This window comes from Bubalus bubalis, chromosome 22, assembly GCF_019923935.1.
Source record: "Bubalus bubalis isolate 160015118507 breed Murrah chromosome 22, NDDB_SH_1, whole genome shotgun sequence".
In the NCBI taxonomy this organism is placed as follows: domain Eukaryota; kingdom Metazoa; phylum Chordata; class Mammalia; order Artiodactyla; family Bovidae; genus Bubalus; species Bubalus bubalis.
In genome coordinates this window covers 17397316-17411322 of record NC_059178.1, presented here as the reverse complement: position 1 = coordinate 17411322, position 14007 = coordinate 17397316, and the positions used below count along the sequence as shown (strand labels likewise).

The 14007-nt window shown below is 40.4% G+C and overlaps 1 protein-coding gene across 3 annotated transcripts in view; it reads left to right on the top strand.

Moving 5' to 3' along the window:
• The window catches only part of SETBP1 (SET binding protein 1), a 407482-nt gene extending 396641 nt beyond the window's left edge, over nt 1–10841 (top strand). For all 3 annotated transcript variants that reach the window (XM_025273717.3, XM_025273714.3, XM_025273715.3), the window contains one exon: nt 5436–10841. In XM_025273717.3, the coding sequence (XP_025129502.3) occupies nt 5436–6058 (623 nt within the window). In that variant the 3' untranslated portion in view covers nt 6059–10841. The remainder of the gene's footprint in view (nt 1–5435) is intronic.
• The last annotated feature ends 3166 nt before the right edge of the window (nt 10842–14007 follow it).

Genomic DNA, 14007 nt, shown 5'->3' with positions numbered 1-14007 from the left:
AATTTCTTCACCTTCTCAATAGCAAGAAGAAGTCTAATTAGTTTAGAGATAAATTTGTCTCCCTCTCTAACCCATCCAAAACTTTACAAAACCAGAATGTATCTTGCCTATGGGCAGAGTCTCTAAAAGATTAGTACCTGTTTCTTAAGAAAATTCTATATACAGCTAAGCCTCATTAGCCCTTATTTTGCTCTTAATGCTTACACAACATCTATAAAGTCAATGTGCAAAAGGAGTGCTAAGTCCAATGTTTGATTATCATAGAAGAAGTAGCAGAATCAACAATGTTGGTGAGCCAATCATCTGATAATGGGAGCAAATAGAGAAATTCGAGATGTGGATCAAAACCAACTTAACCATTTGCGTGGCAATTTTAAGTACAGAAAAAATCTACAAGATGATTTGCATTGCAGAGTTACGAAGAAATGAATTCATATTTTGCCTTGGCCACTCATAATTACTCTTTAAGACTAACAAAGAGCAGGCAAGATATAGGACAATTATAGGAAAGAGAGCAAATATGGAATCAATCTTGCTGCAAGAGACCAGAAATTACTGTCTAATAATGAAACAATTTGAAGAGAGAAAAATCTGTTAACATTTAGAGGGACAGTGAAATCATAAGCAATAAGGAGAAAGATTTGTGACTATCAAACCCTGCCAAATCCAAAGCCTTCCTCTCCACCACACTAGGATTTCAAAATTATTAGATGAAATAAATGTTGTAGAAAGCCACCTCACATTTGGTAAGGCAATTGATAATGAGTATAGGAAAGAATTTGGGGTTCTTTTGTAGCTCAGCTGGTAAAGAATCCGTCTGCAATGCGAGAGACCTAGGTTTGATCCCTGTGTTAGGAAGATCCCCTGGAGAAGGGAAAGGCTACCCACTCCAGTATTCTGGCCTGGAGAATTCCATGGACTGTAGTGTCCAGGACATTGCAAAGTGTCAGACGTGACTGAGCAACTTTCACTTTCTTTCTTTCATAGGAAAGAATTATAACAATCTTTAAATACAGAAGGGAACATTAAGAGCAGCTAGTCTAACTGTTCAACGTAACAGATGAAAAAGGAGAGACCCAGAAGGGGCTAAGAGTTTCATCCTAATTCAACTTGGTTTCCAGCTGTCCCTGCCCAGAGCCCTTCCTATGGACCTGCACTCTGGTGCTATTCACACACAACATAATGAGCTCGCACTAAAAGTTTGGATAATACTTATAGGATACAATAAAATTCAGATGTTCAGTAGATGGGAAACCCCTCAAAAACTATAATATAAAAAAGAAAGAGGGATATTTAGTCTTAACACATGAGGCCATCAACGGAGATTGGACCACAAGGCATGTTTATGCAATTAGTTACAAAATAAAACCCAGAGCACTCATTCATTCTCCCATCCCATTCAGCCAGGAGGATAGCTACCAGCAGGAGTTTTCCAGGAGATGATATATGACCTTTACTGAGGTCATTTCTTATTCTTCTAAAGTTATTTAGGTAAAATAGAGCCCAAGAGTATAAAAAGCAGAACACTCTGACCCTTACCAAGCGTAAGATCCTAAGAAAGATGTCTTACTGACACTAATTATTTCTATTTTTAAACCATGGATTATGGAACTAGCAAGTATATATCAGAGTAGTAGAATAGCATACTCAGCTTCAACATAATCAACTCATGGCAATCTTGTTTCAGGAATACTTCCACACCCCTCTTCCTTCCTTTATTATTTTGTAGCCAGGGCCAGATGATATTATATGATTTCACCTATTAATAATTTAGTAGGTATTTCTAAAAGGAAGGTGCTTTTAAAAATGATCACAGTGCAATTACCACACCTAAGAAACTTAGCAACCAATTATATCAAGAAATGCCTAGATAGTATTAAAATTTCCATGAATTTATAAACTATCTCTTGACAGTTTGTTTAAATTGGCATCCACATGTGGTCATTTTATATCTTCTCTCTTTTAATTTACAGCTCCTCCCTCCAGTCCTCCCTTCCCTCCTCCCAACTTATTTGTTGAGGCCCCAGGTTGTTTGCCAGGAGCTTCCCAGAGTCTGTGCTTTACTGGATGATCCCTGTGTGTCCTCAGTATTCTATGGTCCTTGGGCTAGAGCTGAGTTGCCCAATATGTTAGCCACTAGCCCATGTAGCTATTTAACTTTAAATTAAATTAAAAATTCAATTCCTCAGTCACACTTGCCACATGTCAAGTGCCCCATAACCACATGTGGCTAATGGCTACTGTATGAGACAGCATAAATACAGACCAGTTCCACCACTGCAGACATTTCTATTGGACAGTGCTACTCTAGAGGCTTAATAAAGTCCCATGAGGTAGCTTTGGAGGGAAGAAATGTTGAAATCTCAGCCACTCAGTCTTTGACTCAATTAATCTACACAGGAGTCACGTTAAACTTTCACACCTGGTCATTGAAAATGAGACAAAAATTCAAGGGATCTGTGTTTTTAATTTACATAAATGGTATGTTTACAAACACTCATTTTCTTTTTTTATTCAACTGTTTTTAGATTCAGCCATGTTGATATGTAGTTTATTCCTTTTAACAGATGTGCAGTATTTCCTTGAGTGAATGTTTCACAGTGATTCATTATCTTTTAAATTAATATTTAGATTGTTTTAAGTCTTCTGTAAAATACACTGAGCTTCAAGGGACATCATCAGCCTCCTGTCACACATGAGTAAAGGAGGCAACCTGGCTGGGATCTCTGGGGCCCTGGGCACGCCCATCTTCAACACTAGCAGTTATTGCCCAATCACTTCCCAAAATCATCGTGACAATTTGCTTTCCTGCCAACACTGTGCAAGTCTTCCTACTTCCTTACAGGATTACAAATATCAGGTAGTCTCAGACTTTTAATTTTTACCAATATGGGTTGCAGTAAAAGTACAGATTCAAGCAGGGAAAGGGAAGGAAATGGAATTGATGATGGAGCAGTGACTGAACTGACTCTGTAATGTCTTCTTGCTAATAAAATAAAGCACGTATGGCAAAAAGTAATGTTTATTAAATGTGAATGGTGGGTACAAAAGAGTTGGTTATAGTATTTTTAGTATTGTTTGGTAGGTTTAAATACTCAGAATGAATTATTTCATAATTTTTAATGCAAAGGTTTAATAAAAAAATATGTATCATGTAAGAAATTATTGAATATGGGATTATCTACTATGTTCCTTTTTCTTTGTATGACATTTCATGCTCAAAAAAGTATTGAGATGAAATATCCATTGGATGTATTTGCTCCAAATGACCTCCAGTTCAGCTCAGTTTTCTAGTCAAACTTTACTCATTGAACATTGCCAGCTAATTGCCCCAAATGATTTATTTTGGAACTGCATGCTGTTTGGTGTGTCACATTGCATTTTCTTCTCTTTGGATGATATAAACTAAGAAGAAGGTAAACTGCTCGTGGAACTTTTATTTGGAACGATGCCAATTGTTTTGTGGAGTATTTCTGACTAGTTTTCCTTTCCTCGTGAGCAGTGTGGACAAGGTAAATGGCTTGGCTCTGACATGGAAACTTGCTGTTAGTGTCACGATATTTCCAATGGTCAATTTAAAAATCTAAACTAAAACTCCTTTAGAGAAGAATATAAGACAGTAATGATCAGTGAGATTCATCAGTCAAGAAACAATTTTTAAATCCCTGCCATTTTTACGAGGCACCATGCCATGCCCTGTGAGGGACATGAAGACCAACAGAAGTCGGCCTCTGTGTCTGAAAACTTACAATCGAGCAAGCTTTTCTTTTTACAACACTAACTACAAAAATTCTATTTTGTAGTCAGAAGCTCACTCTGGCTTTGTTCTATTTTGATCTTTATAACTTATTTTAAAGATTGTTCAGTAGGTATTCATTGCACAGTAAGTCTCACAATGACCTTTGGCCAAAAGCAGTACCATTTTGGCCTGTCCTATGGAACTCAGAGCTTCCCACTCCATGAAGCCCATGGCATAAATAACTTCAAATAAAACCCTCCAGGAGATCTGTGTCAGGCACAGCATGAGAGAGAGATGGGGAAAAGCAGGGAAAGAACCATGCCAGAGTGCCCAAGAGTAAGTGACAGCGGTGTCTGTGTTTTCGCCAGTTTTTCCTCATCTCCCTTAAGATATTTATTCTGCTTCTCCACTAACAGTTGAAAAAATGCAGGATGACACAACAAACCACCATGCTAAAATGAAACACATTTGCTTTTAGGCCTGCAGTGTTTTTGTAGTGTTGACGACAACTACATGGGCTTCTCTGGGGATGCACATTCAGCGTAAATCACAGCAGCAAAGAACTAGGGACACACTTTTTGAGCTTGTAAGTGGCCAGACGGAGGAGCCAATGTGAAGATAGGGCAGCTGGATGTGTGTGAGTGCCTGTGTGTGTATGTGTGCATACACATGTATAGACAGGTATGCCTCTAGTGAACAACACAAGGAGGAAGAACAATCTAGAGGAAAGGTCTGCTCCATCTTGAAGCTATTCACACTTTACGGTGTCTGAACTTCAAAATGAAGCAGTTCTGAAGACTATTTAGTGGCGGCAGTACAGGACTTCCTGCAACTAGAAGTTTGGCTCATAAAACAGAGGCGCATCTGGCCACCAGGACATGAAAAGAGTTCTTTGCAAACAACAGCCCAGTAGCAGGGGTGTAAATGATTCAGAAACACCTGGCTGGTATTTTCCTTGGGGATTCCAGAAGATGCACTAGTTAAGAAAGACCTGGTCAATTGGACATCATCAGGCAAGTTGACAAGTCCAGACCATTGAGGGGGGGGCGGAAATTAAGAGAGATAGGGTCATCCCAGATATAGTGTTCCTAACAGAATTCTCCCTCTGTCAGTGGAGGACGGTTAGGGATATAATAGGTTCAGTTCCGGATTCTAGTTCAGGTCAAGGCATCTCCTTTTTGAGGTTGATGCTACAAACGAATGAGTCAGATTCTCTGATCCAGAGGGCTGCTTGTCATTTTATCCTTTCAGCATCTTTTACAAAAAAAAAAAAAAAAAAGTATAACCTAATGCTAAATTAAATTAGATCAGAGGTCAGAAAGCTGAATAAAAAAATAAAAGCTATAATAGAAAAACAACAATGGAAGACTTTATATTGTGATTCTGACATTAACTTCCCTGGCAGATCTTCCTACATGGTGTGAGCCTGTTCCCAAACTTAAAAATGGGAACAACAGTATTTCATGGGATTTCTGTGGAGACTGAAATAATGATATACTTTGTACACATACTATTCAACCCATGTTTATATCTATTTTTTTTTAATTTTAATAAAAAAAGAATAGTGGGTACGGAGTCATAGCATCAACTTTCCATCATCTTCATAGCCAAATATAATGCCAGTTGTCACTGAAAAGCCTGGGTTTAAGACAGCCTGCATCCTGTGATCAGTTTCTTCTCTCTTCCCTTCCTGCAGCCAGCTCCTCCCTGAAGAAGCGATTTAAGCGGCGGGAGATCGAAGCGATCCAGTGCGAGGTGCGGAAGATGTGCAACTACACCAAGATTCTGTCCACCAAGAAGAACCTGGACCACGTGAACAAGATCCTGAAGGCCAAGCGGCTGCAGAGACAATCAAAGACGGGCAACAACTTCGTCAAGAAGAGGAGAGGGCGTCCCCGGAAGCAGCCCACGCAGTTCGATGAGGACTCCAGAGACCAAATGCCAGTGCTGGAAAAATGCATCGACCTTCCGAGCAAACGGGGTCAGAAGCCAAGCCTGAGCCCGCTTGTCTTGGAGCCGGCCGCCAGCCAAGACACCATCATGGCCACCATCGAGGCGGTCATCCACATGGCCCGGGAGGCGCCGCCCCTGCCCCCGCCGCCGCCCCCGCCCCTCCCGCCGCCTCCACCACCCCCGCCGCCCCCGCCGCCCCCTCTGCCCAAGACCCCCAGAGGAGGCGGGAAGAGGAAACACAAACCTCAGCCTCCGGCCCAGCCCCCGCAGCAGGCGCCCCCGCCACAGCCCCTTCCCCCGGAAGAGGAAGTGAAAGCCAAAAGGCAGAGGAAGTCGCGAGGGAGTGAGAGTGATGTCCTTCCCTAGGGTGGGTCTGGGCGTCCGAACCTGGGGCCGGGGGTGGACTTACACGTTGGAAGTGCAGTGAGCCGGGCTGGGCGGAATCCCCGCCGCAGGGACACCATGCCCTGCTCTCCAGAAGCTGGGCAGGGGCAGAATCGGGCCAGAGGACGGGGTTGAGCCTTCAGGAGCTCTTGGCAAAGCAAAGCAAGGGGACATCTTCAAAAGAATGGGTGTGTGCGTGCGTGTGTGTTTGCGCGCGTGCGTGTGTGTTTCACAGCAGTTCCCACCAAGCAGCACTTCAGTATGGCTAGATCCTTGACAGGCAGCAGGAGACCCATCCTGGAGGAAAAAGATGGTGGTGCTCCCGGAAAGCCGCCAGACCTCCTGCAGCCAAGGCGCACCCTTGATTCCATTGCGGTTGCTGGACAGGAAGATTGAAAGGGAAACGCCCTCAGTTAGGAAACATTCCAAGGGGAGAAAAGTGGCACATTTCTCAACTGGCTTTATTGTAATCCACTTCCATTTTAATTGGTTTTTATTTCTTCTGGTTTTTCGAGCTAGGCTAGGCTTTGGGGCACCAAAATCATCTTCAGGTGACCTGAATCTTTCTGTTAACAATACGGTTTCTTAGATAGACTGATGTCATCGGAGGGTGAAATTCTAGTGATAGGCAACCTCAGACATGCATTCATACTCTTTTGTGTGTTTCCTCTACCACACGTACAGTGATTTTTAGCATCATCTGTTCCAGCTTTTTCTTTGCACATTATACTTCCATGTACCTTTTCATTACCTTTCATGCCTGAATAATGTAAACCTTACCTGTGTCGTCATGTTCGTCCTTGGCATGCTGTTCCAAGGAACTTGGCTTTGAATCCCAGTCGTTGTGAAACGAATACTTAGTATTGATAGAGCCTTTTAAAAATAAGTAATTTAGAGCAACTGAAGATATGTTGACCCAGGTATCAATCAGGTTATTTTTATACTTAAAACATATCAGCGAAGTATAGACAGATTAAAATGGTTTTAATGCCCCATAGAAAATGGAATAATTGACAAATCACCAAAAATTGAAACCCCGGACCCACCAGAAAGACAAGTGTCTAGCAATGCCTTGTTTGTTTTTTTTTTCAAACAGATAACTGTCAAAGGTCATTGAAAAAAAAGGGAGCAAAAAGACAATAGAAGTCCATTATCTCTTTTCATGAAAGCAGATGGGATTAAGTGTTCTTATCTGGCAAAAAAGAAAGGAAATGCTCAAAGGGTGTCACCACTTCAATTGTATCACATCACCTTGGACAAAGTATCCAAGTTGTGGTTGCCTTAATAAACTGAAACATTTTGTACATAATGTAATTATAAGTCTATCAGTCTGCATGGATGCAAACTGTGTGTGACTAATCGTCTTTTAAATGGTCAATTTCAACTGTACATTTCTCATCCAAGTTGTACTCTAGCCATTGGTTTAGCGTGGACAGATATTCCATCTCTTTTATCCATTTCCACAGCCCAAGTAAAACATGTTAAGAAACTCAGAATGAATATGAAGTTATTCCGTTGCCATAGATGTTTTCTAAAAGTCAGATGTGGAAACTTCAAATAAGTATTTTCAATTTCCTTCCTCACACCTCCCCCTTATCTTCCCTAAGACATCAAATACCTGGTATGGTAGATTATAAAAAGAGACACACTACGAGACAGAATTAAATTTTCTGATGAGAATGAGAATATCTGGTTTACCTACAAATTGCTTCTTTACAGGAAGTTGGGAAGAGCAGAAAATTGTATTATTACTTCAGAACACAACATTATTTCCTTAGAAAAAGAAGGATTTTTGTTGGGAACATAGAGTAAGGGATGGGTTATCTATCAGAGTGAATGTTTAAATTCCAAGTTAATATGCTTGCAAACATCACTGCTCTGTCATGGCACCAGCACTTGGTTGAAATTACCCACAGAGTCATCCTATTGTGTGCTATCACCATGGACTTCACATCGTGTGCTGCCACTAAGTCAGTAGCATTTAATCCCAGCATATGTGAGTTTAAAGGAATGCAGTCTCCTGTTCTTCAAAGCTTATATCTTAGATACTGTTTATGACCTAGGTTGACCTTTGGCATTTCACACAGGTTGAACAGCAAAATCAAACCAACCACTTTAAATTTGTCATTCCCAAGCCATATCTGAGTGGTTCCAAAGTCATTCAAGAGGAAGGTTTAAATTATCCCTGCTCACCCCACCATTGCTATGAAAAGAGCACCCATTTTCATTCCAATTAAGCCATAAAGAGGTTTCTTTCTTGTTGGATTTTGAAAATAATTGATTTCATTCTTTCTTTTGCCCTTCTTCCTTCCAGTGTTGTACTGTTTCCCCAACCAAATCTGTGAGCAGACTAAATCTTCCTGCAGAGAGGAATAAGCTGACACTCTCTAAGCTTCTTAAGGAAGGACCTCAAGCTCAATTGGCATTAACCTCTAGTAGGTGAGAAATTTCAAATAACTCTAGGATACATTAGAATTTCCCAACCAACAAAAGGTATTCCAGGAGAGGTACAGCAGACTTATACCTTATACATAAATTCAGTTCACCAGTGATCATGTGAGTCAAATGCAGATCTTCTACATTTATGATCCCAAGACTAGATTGGAAAACTGCAGAGGAGCCAAACTGAGATAAGCTAATTCATTGTTTGGAGGTGGATGCAAGTTTTGTCACCTACAGGGCTTCTCTTTCCCATCAAGTTCTTCCCTCAGTATCACATTACTTTGATTTTTTTTCCTTTTGCTTTCTATTAGCCTAATTCATCTTTCTAGTATGGCCATTTCCTCATTTTCTAACTACCCCCTTTGCATTAGCCTCTCCTGTCCAGGCTCAATATGGGGCCAGTCTCATTTCACATATTATTGGTAGCAGAACCAGTATTAGAACCCAACTCTCCTGACATGCACTGGGGAGGTCTCTTAGCCACTCAACATTGCTTTCTGTGGCTGCATATTTAGAGAAAATGCACGAGACTCCATAAACCGCTCCAAAAGTATTTCATAATAAGAGGAATTCCTTGGTTTACTGTTCTGTTTCCTGCAAGACTTGCCTTCAGCAAGGAGGCACTTAATATGGACCCACTTATATGGAGTCTGATTAGGGGTAAGCAAAGGGTGAAATCGGTATAAAAATCACCTTGAGGGTGACGATGAGTCTCTGAGCCATCTTTCTAAGTGGCTGGGGAGCCACTTGCTTTTCAACCGCTTGTCTCAAACGAGAGGAACAGAGTTTAACTTCCTCTAATGTATGGCTCCCACTACAACCCGAGGAAGACAGGTTGAAGGAAAGGAGAGCATGTCAGGGTTGGCTCGTGATTTGACAGGCCTGGGACTCAACAGCCACTGACAGCCCCGAGTAGGTGACTAAGGGCCGACAGGATTAGCATGTTAACTTGGCTGCTGTCCGGAGTGGAAGGCCACATTTGATGGCAGTCGGAGTTTGTGTTCTGGGCATTGCTGGTTCTATAAATATGATAAGCAAGTGGTGACAGAATTATAGTATAAGGTGATGTACTACATGGAGATCATAAGGATTTGGTTTTAGGACTTAAGTAGAAAATCCACTCCTACAGCTTATTACCCAACAATATTCAGATAATGAGCTTTTGGAGAATATTATTTCCCTACCACTAGGAAGATTTACCTGGGAACTGTCTAAAGTCTATACATATATTTCCAAAGCCTTTAAATGCCAACTGCAGCATGGGGGTCGGGGGGAGGTGGCAGAAGCTGAAATGCCTCAAAAGCCATTTAAGTGTTACATTGCGGGATTTTCAGTCCTTCACATTATGTAAAAGTAGATAAATATAGACATTATTCTCAATTCTACCCTATAATATCACAATGGTCCACATGCCAGAGCTTACAGACAATGTCATCACAGTGCCTAGAGACTCGAACTGTAATATACCGTAGCATTTTCTGGGTGTTTTTTAAAGTTTCCTTCCACAACACCAGGCTCCCTCTGCCTCTTGTTTCTTGGAGAGTTTGCCCTACTGATGAGTCTGCCTCCCTTGTTGGACTCAGTCACTTGGGGAACAGTCTTAGAAGCACATATCAACCAAGGAAGAAACTTCCTGGATAACTCTCGCCCACTTGCCCAGGTATAATAAACACTAAAGGGGGAAAAATTGAAAAGAGCTGCCACTGGTCAACACAGAAGGGCAGTTCCAGCTTAGGTTGGTGTCTTTCTTTTTCTTCCTTTTTTAAAAAAAAAAAATCTATTTCTTAAATAATAATAAATGCACATGATGTGTTAAATATGTATATATATTTCAAAAGAAAAAAATGGGGCACAAGATTGTCTTACAAGTCGTGCTGGCTAATTTTTAGTTTGTATTCATAAGTGGTTTTTAAAAGCCTTTTTTAAAGTGTAATTTGCATGTTCTACTTTGATTGTATGTAAACATATTTTAGAACAAAAAATGTATTTGTATTTTATTGAATATAGAGGCAAGAAAAATTGTACATTGTTTGAAATGTTCTTTTTGTAACAGTTTTTATTCATAAAGCATTTTTGTACATTTAAAATGAACATGGACTTGCTGTTATTTGAGGCGTAGATACATCTGGCATGCTTTACTGTCATGCTCCTCCATGGTCTTAGATGTTGGGTTTTAAACATTTTTTCTAAAAGAAAGCTCAGTCTTTTTCGCTACCAGATCAGGTTAGCACAGTATAGAGCACTTAACTATTAAAAAAAAAAAAGTTAATCCTATTCATATGTTATTCATTGTGTGAAATTAAAGACATTCAATTCAGTCTAACATGAGTTGTGAATTCTTTTGTTTTATTTTCCATCTGGTTCACATCACTAAGGAGTTTAATAGCATTTGGGGGTCTTTGCTCACACCAACTGGATATAGAATCATTGAGAAAATTCTCACCAAATTTCTGCCTTTTGTATGATTCTGGGAAGTACATTTTGGGCAAGATTTGAGTCTGATTTACAGGGTTACTGTTCAGAATATATTACACCTGGACATAAAGCCAAGCCTGATTCAAAGAACTAGTCAGAACTCTGTTGAAAGCAACCCAAATGTAGTATAAGATGTTGGAGACCCTCCTATCCTAAAATTTTAGAAGAACATTATGGATTAAGCCTTCTTACTAAATATCCCATGATGTTAAATAGTTAAAGGACGGATCCCTGGCTGGCCTTAAAGTTTTACTGGAGTGATAGGAAAAGCTATTTAATCAACCACAGGCAGTTACTGATCACATATCCAAAACTCCCAGTCTGAGCAAGACACGAAAGGCGGTGTTGAGGAATATACAATCCTTGCTCTGAAGGAACTTATAAGGTTGGCATGTGGAAAATAAACTATAGTTCTAGGCAGAATATTGCAAGCAGTAAAAGAGTGATGGGGTCTCAGAAGGAGGGTGGAGCCCTTGAGGTGGCACTTTCTTCTGTTCCTACTCTTAATGTTCTAATTTTTATATTCAGAAGTAGGTTTTAAGAGCCCTTTTAAAAGTGTAGTTTGCACATTCTACGTTAAGAACATGTAAACATACATATATTTATATATTTTTCATTTCCTTTCTTTATCTTCTGATGCACCACTTCAAAAAACCAACAAGGTAAGTAGGAAATGTTACAAGCAGCTCTGCATCCTTAACCATCAACCTGACCCAATGTAACATTTATTACGACTTTTGATATTTGAAGCACACACAATGGAATAACAGGAATCCTGTAGAATGAATAGCAGTTTCAAGAGTGGATTATTAGGGCAATCCCCAGGGTGGTTGGAATCCTAATGCTTTAGACAGTCACCTGAGACTCAGAGAATTTAGTCAGCAATCTCTATCAAAGTAGAATTTGCCCTCTTTCCTCTGCCAACTATCTTGCACTGAACCTTCCCAACCCAGGGATTGAACCCAGGTCTCCTACATTGCAGATGGGTTCTTTACCAGCTGAGCCACAAGGGAAGCCCAAGAATACTGGAGTGGGTAGCCTATCCCTTCTCCAGCAGATCTTCCCAACCCAGGAATCGAACCAGGGTCTCCTGCATTGCAGGCAAATTCTTTACCAACTGAGCTATCAGGGAAGCCTGCACTGAACCAGGAAATTTTAATACCTCATATAGTCCTTTTTCATTAGACTGTTGGTATTTCTGAAATCAGCAAGGACTCCCAGGGGTGTACCTAATCTCTTCCCACCAACTTCTCATGTAGGGACAAAGCTGTTGCCATGAAACTGGCTCAGCCTTTAGGGTTTTTCGTCAGTCCAGAGAATAGCAACGTGCTGACAGAGATTGTGAAGACAGTCAGCTGTGTTCACACATGTTGCTGGTACGAATTTTTACACTGTTCTACCAGCAAGGATGAACCTTAGTTCCAGACCTAGGAATTCTTTTCTAACCTGGAGGGGAAGGAAAGAAGGGCCTTTCAGAAAGCCTGGCTCCAATTCTTCCAAAGGATTTCTCTGTGTTCCAGTCTTTTCTATTTTCCTAATCCCTAGGCATTTGAAATTGAAAAACCAGAAAAAAGGTTTTTTGTTTTTTAATTCCCCCCTTCTGCATTTTGCTGTCAAGTACATACCCTGAGGGGGTGAGGACAAATCAGCCTAGCTACCTGAATTGAAGGGAAGAGATAGCAGAAAAGTAGAAATACTGGTAATTGGTTACTACTTCAGAAAGTTTAACCAGGTATCCCTGTAATAGGGAATAAGGACAACGGAAGTGAAAAGCTAAAGGATTTGCCCAAGTCTTAAAAGGCTCTTAATAGGTGAGGTGAGATAATGGGTGTGAAAAGGATTGGGAAGGTGGCAACAGTGGCAAGCATTTCCATTGGTTGTTATTACTGACACTTTCACTTTTATAGGAAAGGCCAAAATTCAGTTTTTTAATTGTTATAAAAGCTGTGGCAACACACTTTGTTGAGAGCTTTTGTTTCCAGGATTCATTAAAGGAAAAAAAAAAAAAAAAACTGGTTCAGAAGTGTTATTCTCATTCATATATGCCAAAATTAGGAAGTAAAAAAAGAGAAATATTAAAACTTCAATAGAGAAACCTCACTTATTCTATCATTACTAAACTTGATATTTTCCCTTAATTCTACTCTTTATAGAGAATATAGCACTGGAATAAGAGTCAAAATATCTGGAAGGTATTTCCACTTGATTACTAAAAAATTCTACACCAAGGAGCAGAACTTCTTTGAGCCTCACTTGCTTACTCTAAAATGAGGAGTTAAGTTCTTAATGATATCTGCAATGGCTTATAAGTTTAAATCTCCAATTCTCTCTTTGTTCTACCTTCCAAACAGGCCCTACCTTTAGTTCCCAACTTTATCTGTTGTGTAGATAGTTGTTCAGTCACTCAGTTATGTCCGACTTTTTGCAAGCCCATGGACTGCAGCACACCAGGCTTCCCTGTTCATCACCATCTCCTGGAGCTTTCTCAAACTCATGTCCATTAAGTTTGTGATTCCACACAACCATCTTGTCCTCTGTTATCCCCTTCTCCTCCTGCCTTCAATCTTTCCCAGCATCAGGATTTTTTCAGACGAGTTCACTTTTCGCATCAGGTGGCCAAAGTACTGGACCTTCAGCTTCAATATCAATCCTTCCAATCAATGTTCAGGGTTGATTCCCTTCAGGATGGACTGGTTTGATCTCCTTGCAGTCCAAGGGACTCTCAAGAGTCTTCTTCAACACCACAGTTCAAAAGCGTCAATTCTTTGGCGCTCAGCCTTCTTTATGGTCCAACTCTCACATCCATACATGCCTACTGGAAAAACCATAGTTTTGACTAGATGGACCTTTGTTGGCAAAGTAATGTCTCTGCTTTTCAATATGCTGTCTAGGTTGGTCGTAGTATTCCTTCCAAGGATCAAGCATCTTTTAATTTCATGGCTGCAGTCACCATCTGCAGTGATTTTGGAACCCAAGAAAATAAAGTCTCTCACTGTTTCCATTGTTTCCCCATC